Source organism: Propithecus coquereli, unplaced genomic scaffold, assembly GCF_000956105.1.
Source record: "Propithecus coquereli isolate 6110/MARCELLA unplaced genomic scaffold, Pcoq_1.0 Scaffold131, whole genome shotgun sequence".
Taxonomy (NCBI): Eukaryota; Metazoa; Chordata; class Mammalia; order Primates; family Indriidae; genus Propithecus; species Propithecus coquereli.
The window spans coordinates 6,603,897-6,617,003 of NW_012137303.1; the positions used below are offsets into that span (position 1 = coordinate 6,603,897).

Below are 13,107 nucleotides of genomic sequence, written 5' to 3' on the forward strand. Positions count from 1 at the left end.
TTACATTGAGCAACCCCCTTCTGTCCACCCTCACTATTCGTCTGCACTACTCCAAACTACACTTCTTAACACTCCCACATCACTCACTCCTTGCCCTTCCTTCTTGCCTCCAGGCACCCTTCGTGAATACTATCTCTTCTTAAACATGTTATTGCTTCTGCCTGAAAGCCCATTCTCCTTTCTCTACTAGTTAAATCACTACTCAACCTCTGAAGCCCAAGTCAAGGATGGCTTCATCCTCTGTGTGCCCACAGCCCTTTGTCCCTAAGCGTAGTTATCACCATTTACAGCTCTTATCAGATTTCATGGTCTTTAGGGAAAAGATATATTGTCTTCAGCTTGGTGTCTCTAGAAAATGGTTTCATTCCAAGCACATAGTTGTGCTCATGTTGACTCTACTAGTAAATGAATTAATTATTTTTTAAAAAATAGCTAATACAGAGCACTATGGGACAGGCTCCATGTTAAACCCATTATATGTATTAACTAATTTAATGCTTAAAAAACAAAGTCAGGTTCTGTTATTATTACCACATAACAAATGAAGAAAATGAGGTACAGAGAGGTCAAGTAACTTGTACAAGGTCACACAGCTAAGAAGTACAGAGATAGGAATCCATGCAATCTGGCTCCTGAAAACATACTCTTAATCACTATGATATACATTTTAATAATTTAACTGGTGAAAAATATGTATGTATATAGGTAAGACTGGAAGAGGCCATGAAAAAGTGAAAGCAACAGGTCTAGGAAGGGAAAAACATAAATGGATTTTTAAACTTACTGGTCATTCTGTTATAATATTGCCTTATGGAATATGACAAGAAGAAATATTAGAAGACAGGAAGTAGGGACTCACAGGAGGACAGAGTTTCCTGAGCGTTGCTATCAGTGCTATTGTTACTGTGGCACTGCTCCACTTACTAATGTGTTTATGTTTTGCAACACGGCATATGATAGAAATATTAGCCTCTTTCATATGTTGCTTTAATTATACACATGATTTTCAAAATTAAAGTGTTCACATTTGAAAAAGTCAATCCCGTTTGATGTTTCAGGATTAGAGCAGTCTGCCTGAAAAGATGTTCAAAACCACTGCAAGGCTAGGTACAGTCGCTCACACCTGTAATCCTAGCACTTTGGGAGGCAAAGGCAGGAGGATCGCCAGAGGCCAGGAGTTCCACACCAGCCTGAGCAAGAATGAGACCCTATCTCTACAAAAAATGGAAAAAAACAGCTGGGCATGGTGGCACGTGCTACCAGTCCCAGCTACTCAGGAGGCCGAGGCAGGAGGATTGCTTGAGCCCAGGAGGTTGAGGTTGCAGTGAGCTATGATGACACCACTGCACTCTAGCCTGGGCGACAGAGCAAGACTCTGTTTCAAAAAAAAAAAAAAAAAAAAGAAAAAACCCAAGAAACAACAACAAAAAAAACACAAACGCTGCAAATCAACCTGGTAATAGTCCCTGAGATAAGAGGACACTTGTGTTAAACCAGATTTCTATTCAAGTCTCCAAAGAAAATGTCCACTCACCTGCAGGGCTCACAGCTGGCACATGAGGAAGCCGTGTTAGTTACAAATTTTCAATATCACATTATATATTCTGCTGGGAATTACATGTTTTAAAATGTGAGGACCTATATATTAATCTGCAGTTTATTTAGGATTTCTGGAGCTATAAATCAGTTATAAAGATAAGTCTAGTGAATCAACACCAAGACCAAGTTCAAATGCAGTCCTTGCTATTAGCATAGATCTACACAAAATGTACAGTTTTATAAACATGCTTTCCTCTAAGAGTAACAACCAGTCTTTCTAATAAATGCCTTTGCTATTAATAAAGTATACTGTAATAACTGAGAAATGACACTCTCTTAGGAAGAACTCAGCACAAATACTATTTCACCCACCTCTCCCTAACACAACCCCCAACTGACAGACACAAAGTAGAGGTCCATGTAAGCCTTAATGAGAAATTCCCAACTAGCCAATCTTGCTGTGTTCTAGGGACCCATCTGACTAGATTCTCTAGGGATTAAAGTTCTAGGCTCAAACCAGATGTCACTCCCAAGAACCGGAACATAAGCTTTTTGAGGATAGAGATTCCTGACAATTTTATATACTGCTGTACTCCCAGCATCTAGAACAGTACCAGCTACACAGTACGCACTTAGTAAGCACTTGCTGAACTGAAGAAATAACGATGTGGCAGGCCTACGATCTGAAGCCAGGCTTTCTGACTCCTGAAGTCTACCACCCTTTTTTTACTCCAAACTTTAAAAGAGAACATCCTGTTTTCCGGTTGACTAATCTAAAAGAAACTTTCCACCAACAAATTAACCCAAGAGAAAAAAAGTAGCATTCAATAGGTGTAGTCACAAGATCATGGAACTACCTACAGCTAGCTACAGAGTGAGTGATATAAACAAACAGTAATAATAAAAAATGGCAGTGCGTAAAATTATAAGGTAGATGGTTAACCTTAACTATCCAAAGGGAAATGAAAGTTTTCACTGTAAGGTAAAATGGTTCAAGATCCTGAAAAAATAAATAAAAAGATCTTAATTCTCTACTGGTCACCTATAAGTAAATATATTCTGGATATAAAATATAAACTTCATTTCATGTTAAGAAAAAAACTCTGGGCTAAAAAAAGGTCTTTTTATTCAAGACATCCATGTTTTCAAATCTGTTCTTTCTTTCTCCTCTCCCATTGTGAAGAAATGAGACAGGCTGGTGCACAGATCTGTGCTCCGGGGTAGGAGAAGTGCGGAGGTTACGGCCAAAGCCAGGGCTTCTGGACCCACAGGATGATAAGCTTTACTTCTGGTTTTGATTTTCTGTTATTTTCTTTCCATGCATCATCACACAAATAATATTAATCACAACTAGATAATTCCAGGAGACAGTGGGACAGATGATAACAAAAGGCCCAGGGGTCAAATCACTGCTTACCATGTGCTCTCACCACATTGCCAGCTCTGATTACTAAAACAAATTAAATGCCCCATTTCTAAAGGCTGATATTGATACAAATGACCACGTTATGATGGTAGTAAGATCTCCCCTTACCTATTAAATATCTTCCTAAATGCTTACTCCAAGAGCCTTTCAATTATGGGTGGGCTAGTAAGTCTTTTAACTCAGGTATGCAATAAGTAGCTTGCCCACCCACACCTGGTCAAGAATTGACATATCCTCCCTGTATTATGAGGTGACTTAGACAAATCCTAGCAGAAGGTCAAAGCACAGAATGCAGTTATAGCAGTTCTTTCTTCCACCTCTACTAACACTCACCCTCATAGAAATTTTGTGAAGGAGTAACATTCTTTACTCAGTCCATAAACCAATCGTGCAACACAATTCCAAACTCCCTGCTAAAAACAGTATCCCAAGTCACTCAATTTGAACATTTTTATACTTCAGAATTATTTTTCTTGGTATAAAATAATTCATTTACCTCATTGTAACTCATTAAATTTCAGAAGGTTTCTAATTTTGTAGCAATTCTAATAATTCTATTCAGAAGTGGATCTCTCTAAACATCAAATAATAGATTATTTTAGTTTCCTAATCTAAAACTGTTTTCAAAATTTTCACTTCTATGGCCATAATTTTCATATATAAAAAGTCATTGATGATAAATAAAATGTCACATAGCTGCCACAGAAAAAATGCTCTGTGAAATGATATTGACAAAGAATAATCTTATACTTTAATAATACTTAAGGCTGGTGAATATACAATTCAATTACAGCTCTAAAATGTTAATGATAATGTGATCTCACTTTTGGAAACTTTTCACAATATACTAATTTTAGATTAAAATAAAAAGTCCACTGTGGGCATTAATGTATTATTTATATTTCCTAAAAATTAAAAAATATTTATATCCAATAGTTAAGGAATAGTTAAGTAAATTATGGTATATCCTTCAATAGAACATCAATGCTGGATTTTAAATGGTTAAAAAGCTCATAGAATAACAGAAAAATAAGGACACAAAGTAGTTTTGAGATTACAATTAAGTAAAAGGATGCAAAGGCAAAAAAGTCTGAAAGAGACAAGCAAAGTTATAATAATTGCATTAGGGTGACAGAAGCATGAATTTTCTATTTGCTTTTCAAAACATGTGTTCTTATTTCCCCAATTATAAATGAACAAAATAAAAATAAATCTAAAGAATGTCGATGGTAATAAAATGGGACTACGTGACAGAACAAAAAGGATGCTAGATTAAACAGGAAAAAATTGTCTATTTGCCATTGTCACAGCTGTGCTTGAGCCCTGAAAAACTGTCTTCACATGCACTGGTGTCCTCCTCACGCTGTGTACATCCTAACATATACTAAGCTCTTCCTACACACAACGGAGTTCAAAAAAACACTACCACAACATATGCAGAGAAGAGGCTTTTGTGGCACTAAGGAAATTCTGCTATTCCAGTAACTTAATTCCTTGAGATGAAATCTAAGACGAACTTCAAGCTTTTAACCACATGCCATCTCCGAAACAGAGTTCTAACTAGTTTCCTATTTTCCTAACACAGCAGGAGTATGTTTATAGAGAAAGTTAGTCCGACATGCAAAGATAACTCAGGAGTCCCATATTCATTTCATTCCTTAAACCATGAGAAATCAAAATGTAAACAAATAGTGAACAAAAACTAAAGTTACCAAACATTCAGGTTCTGTTTGTTTAAAGTGAGAATGTTTGTTCAAAGACTATTAAATTTCTAGTGGGGTAAGGACTTCACAGCAGAAAACAAATTCATTACACTGAGAACACAATGTAAGAACCCATCGATAGTGTATCAAATAAGGAGAAATCCATTACAAAACTCGATTCAGACACCAATTATTCATATAAACTTTTCCTGTGAGCATACAATACTTTTTAAAAAAAATTAATAAAGGCTTTTTTAAAAGAAGATCATTGGTGAACTTACTGAGTATGGCTGCAGTAGGATGGTGGGAAGGAAGAAGCACCACCATTTGGTCAACAAATATTGACTGAAGGCCAACTACCACAGAGCATTTTGCGAATAGTGATTGGCTACAAAAAATAAGAGAACAGACAGTAGTCTCCTGACTTCAGAGAGCTCCTGTCCCAAAGGAAAAACAGCATGCCAACAAGAAAAACGTAGGGAGATTCTTTCAGTCCATCAACAAATACTTAGGAGTGCCTATGGTGTGTCAGGCATTGCGGAAAAGGCTGGAGAAACAGGGTAAGAGTTTAAAAAAAAAAAAAAAAAAAGACTGAAAAGCTGTCCCAGCGAGGCTAACAATTTAAATAGAGGAGTTTTATTCAAAGAATCATATAAGTAAACCTAAAATCAGAACTCTGTGCTAAGAGAGCAAACGACAGGAACTGCACCGTCAGCAAAGGGAACCCAGAGACAGGACTCTGGAGAAGAACTACACAGAGTGTTCGGAGAAGGCTTCACAGAATGTTCTGTTGGAGCTGAGATGTAGCGGTGGGTACAGAGAGGTGGGGCATTCCAAAAAAGGCATCTACACACTGGGGACGACAAGTAAGTAGTTCGGTGGGTGAGAAAATTGGAATGATATGGAAAGAAATAGTAATGGGCAGCCAGAAAAAGACCAAGTTATTCAGGGATGTAAATTCCATGCTACGGCTTTTTATCGCATTACTCTTTCTTAATGAGAGAGCCTAGAACATGTTTTGCGCTGAAAGTTACACAGACACGACAAAGTTTCAGGGGCCATAATGAAAGTATGTTTAGGATAGCTGTAAGTGTAACACAGCTTATAAATAACCCAGAAATAGAAAATAAAATGTACAGCTATTATATATGTTAACAATATGCGATTTTCTTTTTTTCCCATCAGGTCCAAGCTCACCCCGATGATACTCAGTCCTTTGAGGTAGTCCTGCCGAGGCTGGGCTTGAGGAACGCATCCAGCCAGCACGACTTTCTTGTTCTCCTCTTGAGCTTTTCTAAAAGATTAAAGAAAAAACAGTGTGAATTCTTTTGCTCACAAGCATACCCTTGGAAACTGTTGATAGTGCATATAAACTCTTCAAATAATATTATAATAGGCCCATCTAGCACAAAACAGGATTTTCGTATAACTGCTTAAAGAAAAGTATATTATAATTAGACTTCTGTACTTTATTTATCATACATTAAAGAACACAATAGGCCGGGCGCGGTGGCTCACGCCTGTAATCCTAGCACTCTGGAAGGCTGAGGCAGGTGGATCGCTCAAGGTCAGGAGTTCGAGACCAGCCTGAGCAAGAGCGAGACCGCGTCTCTACTAAAAAAAAAAAAAAAATAGAAAGAAATGATCTGGACAACTAAAAAATATATATATGGAAAAAATTAGCCGGGCATGGTGGCGCATGCCTGTAGTCCCAGCTACTCAGGAGGCTGAGGCAGTAGGATTGCTTGAGCCCAGGAGTTTGAGGTTGCTGTGAGCTAGGCTGACACCACAGCACTCTAGCCCGGGCAACAGAGTGAGACTCTGTCTCAAAAAAAAAAAAATAAAAAATAAAGAACACAATAGCAGTTCAATCTGATAATGTCTTTCATTATCATCCCATTACAAAACAACAACAAAAAAAAATCACTTATACACGACTCACAAGGATATGAATCATTCTTCAAAACCATATTTTCCACAAAGATAAGCTAACCCTTCAAATAAGTTACTTAAATATTAATGAAAATATGCCTAAAACTTGATATATTCTTTCCTTGTTTTGTCCAATATAAGAGTAAAACATACCTTAAGAAAATTCAGACAGGAGAGTAAATAGAAGGCATAATACCCTACATCCTGGGAATCCCCGCATCTCCCTAGTCCTGCTCCCCAGAGAAAATCTACAGTTACTGACTACTGATGCTCACTTCCACACTCCAGAATCCCTCACATATGCAAGCATATATGTGCAAATAGACTTGAGTTTATATATTTATTTCTACATACATACATATATATATATGAATATTTAGAAAGTATTTCTGGATTACAGAAACCTAGAGGTGAAATCTATGCTCATTTGTGTAATTATTTTCCTAGCTTAAATTCTAAGAAGTAGAAATGCTGGTTCAAAGGTATACATTATCTAGTTATTTTATTAAGCATTTCTTTACTCAAGAGGGAGGTGGCAATATATTTTTTATGTGGACATTATTCATTCATTTGGGCATGCAATGTATAGAGCAACCATAGATTTTGTCCTAGAAGACAGTAGTGAACAAAGCAGAATTTATATCTTTTCCTAGAAACAATTCATATTCTTTGCTCATTTTAAAATTAAATTTTCAAGTCTTCGATTCTGTTTAATGTTATATGTGATTTGGGGTGTTTTGTTGCTTCAATTATTTTTATTGCTGAGTCTTGGGGTATTGTATTTCATGCACCAAATTGGGTCCCTGGTCCCCCCTAGCAATCTCTAGGTTTCTGAAGCCAAATGAGAAAGCTGAGGGTATCAGCAGGCCACTTTCTAGACATGTGACTTTAGATGACACAACTATGAAAAGTCTCTACACTTTGCACATTTTTGTTTTTGTCAACTTTTTCAAGAGTACAAATTCAGAACTATAAATTAACAATAAATTGGGATTAATAGGATAAGCTCTGTGTGATAAATAGCCATATCAAAATCTTCTGGGAAGTATGCAGAGAATGAGTAAATGCAAGAATAGGCAGAGTAAAAAATAATATTTTAACAGCACCTATGTTTCATTTCAATAACTTCTTAGAGCACTTTGATATAATTTTTCCACTTGGGATCCTGAAAAAACTTAACGAAATTTTGAAAATCTGACTTTAGTAGATTGCATATCAACATTCAAGAGAATTATTGTCTGGCTCTGCCCCTTGGTTTTACTTTTCTTATCAGTACCAAACACATCACCACACATAAATACTTTTCTTACAGTAAATGTGAAATAATTTATCAAACAAAAAAAACTTTCCATTTTCATTAGCAATCTACACAAAGAAGTTAAAATCTAGTTTCTTTAAGAATTTTAGTTATAACACCTAGAATCACTGCCCAACATCCAAGAGAGACTCTGAGATCACTGACAATTGAATCCAAATGAAAAAGCCTGCTTTCTACAATGTAATTCAATTACTTATTAAACACATCTAAAACATTATGGTAAGTGTTTAAGGGAACATAATGATGAGGAAGTGAAGCACCCTGCACTCAACAAGTTTATGGTTTATAACATGGAGATGTAAAAGCACATAAACACAGCATCAAGTAAGATGCCCTCAGTGACAGAGAACTGTTTAACATGCCATGAAGGGAAAAAGAATGTGTATACACACAAAAAAAAATACAGAAAAAAGTTTCACAGAGAAATTTGGGGGGATTTTATTGGCAGACAGGAGTAGGAGAGGATGGAAATGGAGGCAGAGAAAGCTCTAGGCAGTTGTTACAGCATGAAGAAAGACAAGAAGGGGGAAAGTATTTCATTATATTATAGAAAGCAGTTCTGTATATCGGAGAACAATAGGGATTATATTATGGAAGAAGACTTAAGGAAGAGGCTGGAGAGTCTCTAATTTAGTGAGCAATGGGGAAACCTCTTACATTTTGGTGGCAAAGTGGACATAGAGTGGAACCAAACTTTGAGAACATGACACTGGTAGCATAGCACAAAATGAAATACAAGGGGAAAAGAAGCCAAGGGGTGGGGAAATTAATTTAATATCCTATACAAAAGGATATGAGAGCCAGAATGCATGTGACAGATTTTTTTTAAAAAGATGATTAAATAAAAGGAAATTAGTTCTCTTACTACAATATACTTGGTAAATCCCAATGGAGGAATCAAAGTCTAAAGCAAGGGTCAGCAAATTTTTCTACAAAGGGCCAGACAGGAAGTACTTTAGGCTTTACTGGTCATAGGTCTCTGTTGCAACTACTTAACTGTGTCACCTGAATGTAAGAGAAGCCTTAGACAATACTTAAATGAATGGGTGTTTCTGTGTGCCAATAAAACTTTATTTACAAAAACAATCAGCAAGCCAGATTTGGCCTGTGGGCCATAGTTTCCTGATCCCCAGCCTAAGAAAAGAGAAGAACAGTGGTGCCACTAGCTGTCAGAACTGACTGAGTATTGGATAGAAGGTGATAAATTCACCTAGGACGCTAAATCTGGGGTTCTGGTAATGTCCATCAAATCCCTGGAAATGCAAGTCAGCTGGCTGGGAATTAAGATGGAGGTGGATTTGGGAAATGTTCTTACAAAGCGATGGGTGATGACAGTAGATGCAGCAGTCCCTAAGGATGTGGACAGAATCCATTTGAACACAAAACATTGTGATTCTTTAAGTAGAAACATTTCCGTCGGATAAAAATAACACTATGGAAAACCAAAAAGAGGAAAAATACCAACAACAACAATAACAATTGTGGTTAACACAATGGTACTTCATCAAGGTAATAACCATTATGTAGTTAGTTATGCAGAATATTTGAAAACAGTACAGTTAATATATAACAACCCAGGGAAAATGTTCTGGTGACATTATAAACACCAGATTAGGACATGAAACAGGCCAGGGCTGATTTTAAGGGAGTAAGGACACTATAAAACTAAGAGGAAAAGTTCAAAATTGAAATGCATGATTAAGTAATTTGTTAAAAATATTATTTTGTGCTTTTATTAAATTTGGCTTTAAAATGCTAGGAGAGACCAGAACTATAAGCCAAAATTCCTACCTGTCATGGAATAGTAATGGCACACTTTATATGTGACCAAATAAAGTAGCAAAAGCTTTAATGCAAATTCTCAGAGTATTCTTGTTCTAAACATTCCCTTCTTACATACCACTCTGTTTGTTTAATAAGCTTTGTTCAGGTTAATAAAAACCTGAAAAATAATTTTCCCTTTAAAAATGTACCTGACATCTTCTAATATAGCTCTGGAAACAAACAAAAAAATGTGCCTGACACAGACATGTTTTTAATAGCTATTATCCTTCAAAATATGAATGCTGATAATATTAATACCTTAAGAAAGTTTAAGATGATATGAATTTCCAGATAGCCTTGAAATGTTAATTAAAATAAAAATTGAATGTAAAGTTAATTTAATATAATGGTTCATATTTTCTTGGAATGTATTTCTAAATAAAAATAGAGATGTATCCTTGTCTAGAGCATTAACTCGAATAATACGGAAAACATAAAGAGGCCTTTCCCTCTTTTCTTCCAAGCATCAAATGTAAGAACTAATTTGCATAGAATCTTAAATTAATAGCATAATAAAAAAAATACATAAAGGTGACATAATATCATTCCCTTATTTCACAGATGAGAAAATTAAGATTCAAGAAGATACAATGATTGAGGCCCAAAGTCCCACACTATCTGGAGTTAGTGCTCGAGCTGGGATGAGCACCCAAGATCTTCTGGTTCCTTGAATGTTACATTACAGAACATGAATCAAACAGGTTTTGACTATGTAATAAACACCATAGCAAACATTTCTTTATTAGAATAGCAAAGAAATTTACAGGGCTATAATTTTTGAATGTCTTCAAAGTAAAAACAATTTAATATTTGATGGTTCTTATTTTCCTGAGTCTTGTGAACAAAATAACAGTCCAATAGAAGAGTAATAAATTCATAGGTATTTCAAAAAAACACAGTTCTCTACAAGTGGCAGGTAAGGAGAAAATGTTGCTTCTTTCTCCATGTTCATTTCTCTTACTCCTTATATCTTTCTTGCAAATTGACATTTAACTTATATAAAAATACTCATAATACAGTTGACCCTTGAACAACACAGCTTTCAGTGGTGTAGGTCCACTTATACGTGGAAAGCCATGCATACCAGAGAGGGATGATTCCACATCTGAGGTTCCACAGGGCCAACTGAAGGAGTTGAGTATGACTAGAATGCCTACTTCTTAAAGATATTCTCTCATGAAAGAAAAAGTGTTTTTTAAATATATATCTGATTTTTAATTTTTAAATGCATACTGATACACTTAGAAAAATGTTTCCTCACAACAGCACCAAAAAGAGGGTCAAATCAGTCTGTTTTTGTACAAAACAAGCAGTCTTCACTACTCTGCATGTGAGAATTCTCTGCATTCAAATATTCAAATGAAAGGACACCTATATTTTAAGTACTGATGTGTAGGCATGCAGCTGTGTGAAATACATGAAAACACCTATGCAAATGATGTAAGAGAAAATAACTAAGAAGCTATGCTTTTGATATAACTCATTAACCACAATGGCTTTCCTAAATTTTGGAAGCAGTCAAGGAGGAAATAGTTTGCACCAATGTAACTGTCTACCTACGTCATCCTGTTGTCAGAACTTGGAGAGTTAGACTATGAGCTGCAAATAGTTGAAAATAAACTTACTCTTAAGACTAGTAGGTTTATCAGTCTGAAAAAATAATCCACCTAAATGTATTCATATAGGTAACTGGGGATGTATGGAGAGATGCAAATCCAAAGTAACTGGGCTCTAATCTCAGGATCACAAGACTGTATGTTATTTTAACTAACAAAACTAAAACATAATCGCACATTTTATGCCTCATGTGAAGAAAGAATGTTGTAGCAAGGAGAATAGTCTTCCGTACACTTAATAAAGGGGAATCCAAAGGGTAAAAATTTCTCAATGTCAGTGACACTAGCAAGCAGAGTAGGCACCCTAGGCAGATGATCAAAATAGCCAATCCTCTTAGACACAAACAGTCATTTAAGTGTATTGACATACAACAACCTACCATACCCTGATGAAGCCACCATATAAAACCAGTGAAGAAATCCCCCTTTGAGTCCAGGTTCCACCGGTTTCCTTTATTGGACTTATTGCCAGTACCTATAAGAACTATTATTTATTAAAAAGTCAATAATCTAGCATTTTGTGTTTTCATTCTATCATTCATCCACGTACCACATGCAAGACACAAGGAAAAACAAAGATAAAAAGATAGTTACTGATCTCAAGTTCAAGTTCACGGTCTAGAGCAAGGAGGAAGAAGCGTGCTTTAGAAGTCCAGTTTTCAAGTGAAAAGGAAGAACAGAGATCCCGAGGTAGCAAGGAGAGCTGCGAGTAGTCCTATAGGCCAGTCAGCATGCACCTCTGTCAAGAGACCCAAGGACACCAGAGTTAAGAAGAAGAGGTGACTCTTCCCGAAAGCAGGGCTGCATCACTCTGACTCCCACTGAGGCCCCTGAGGGACCAGGTCAGTGGCACTGGGAAGGCTGAGCAGCTGAGACCAGAGTCCTCCTCCACCCACAGTGCAACCCGTTACTGTGCGTTCATCCACTTTATGCAGTAAGGGTCTGTGAAAGATTTTGTTTGAAGAAAACTTTGTGGCTTTATTTTAAGGGGAAAAAAATGAAATCTATAAGGACATTGGCTTCTGTGAAGAGGTTAAAGGAAAGTTGGTCCATTACAGAAAGGGAAGTTCAATGAGACGTACAAAAACATTTTGAAAAGAAGCTGCAGGTGATATGATGGGAAGAAGTTGAAGGAAGTACCAGCAAAAATCAGAAAATGGTGGCTGTGGAGCTTGCACGCTGGATAGAGGATGAGAAGCACAGTTTAAAAAGATTAAAGAATCGGGTTTAACTACTCTCATGGCTCCAAAGGGAACCGAGTGCAGACAATAGGAATGATTCCTTAGGCTTAATGGAAGAGGCTTCCCGCTGAATACTATGAGGCTGGCTGCAAGGCAGGAAATTGGCATTTCCCCAGATGCCCTGGCTGCGGGGCAGGGGGCGATCCCTGTAATCCTGAGGGGCTGGTTGCCAGTGGCTATGGTCTCAAGGGCCTCCATGACGAACTGAACTGGCGAGACCTGTTACTCTGAGTTTGGTGCATGGGCCCAGTTAACTCTAGGTAAACCTACAAAATCGACCTCCTGAACCTACAAAACTGAACATTTCATGCCCTGAAAATTATTGACAACATCTAGTTATATCGCCTGGAAAGCCAGCTTGCCTCTATGACAGATGTTTCTACCTCTTTAAAAAGTGAAACCCGGCCGGGTGCAGTGGCTGACGCCTGTAATCCTAACACTCTGGGAGGCCGAGGCGGGTGGATGGCTCAAGGTCAGGAGTTCGAGACCAGCCTGAGCAAGAGCGAGA

General features: G+C 37.0%; 1 protein-coding gene across 1 annotated transcript in view; it reads right to left on the minus strand.

Moving 5' to 3' along the window:
- The window catches only part of CDKAL1 (CDK5 regulatory subunit associated protein 1-like 1), a 712,360-nt gene that overhangs the window by 497,772 nt on the left and 201,481 nt on the right, over positions 1–13,107 (minus strand). Inside the window, exon 5 of the mRNA XM_012638567.1 lies at positions 5,866–5,962. Coding sequence (XP_012494021.1) covers positions 5,866–5,962 — 97 coding nt within the window. The remainder of the gene's footprint in view (positions 1–5,865; positions 5,963–13,107) is intronic.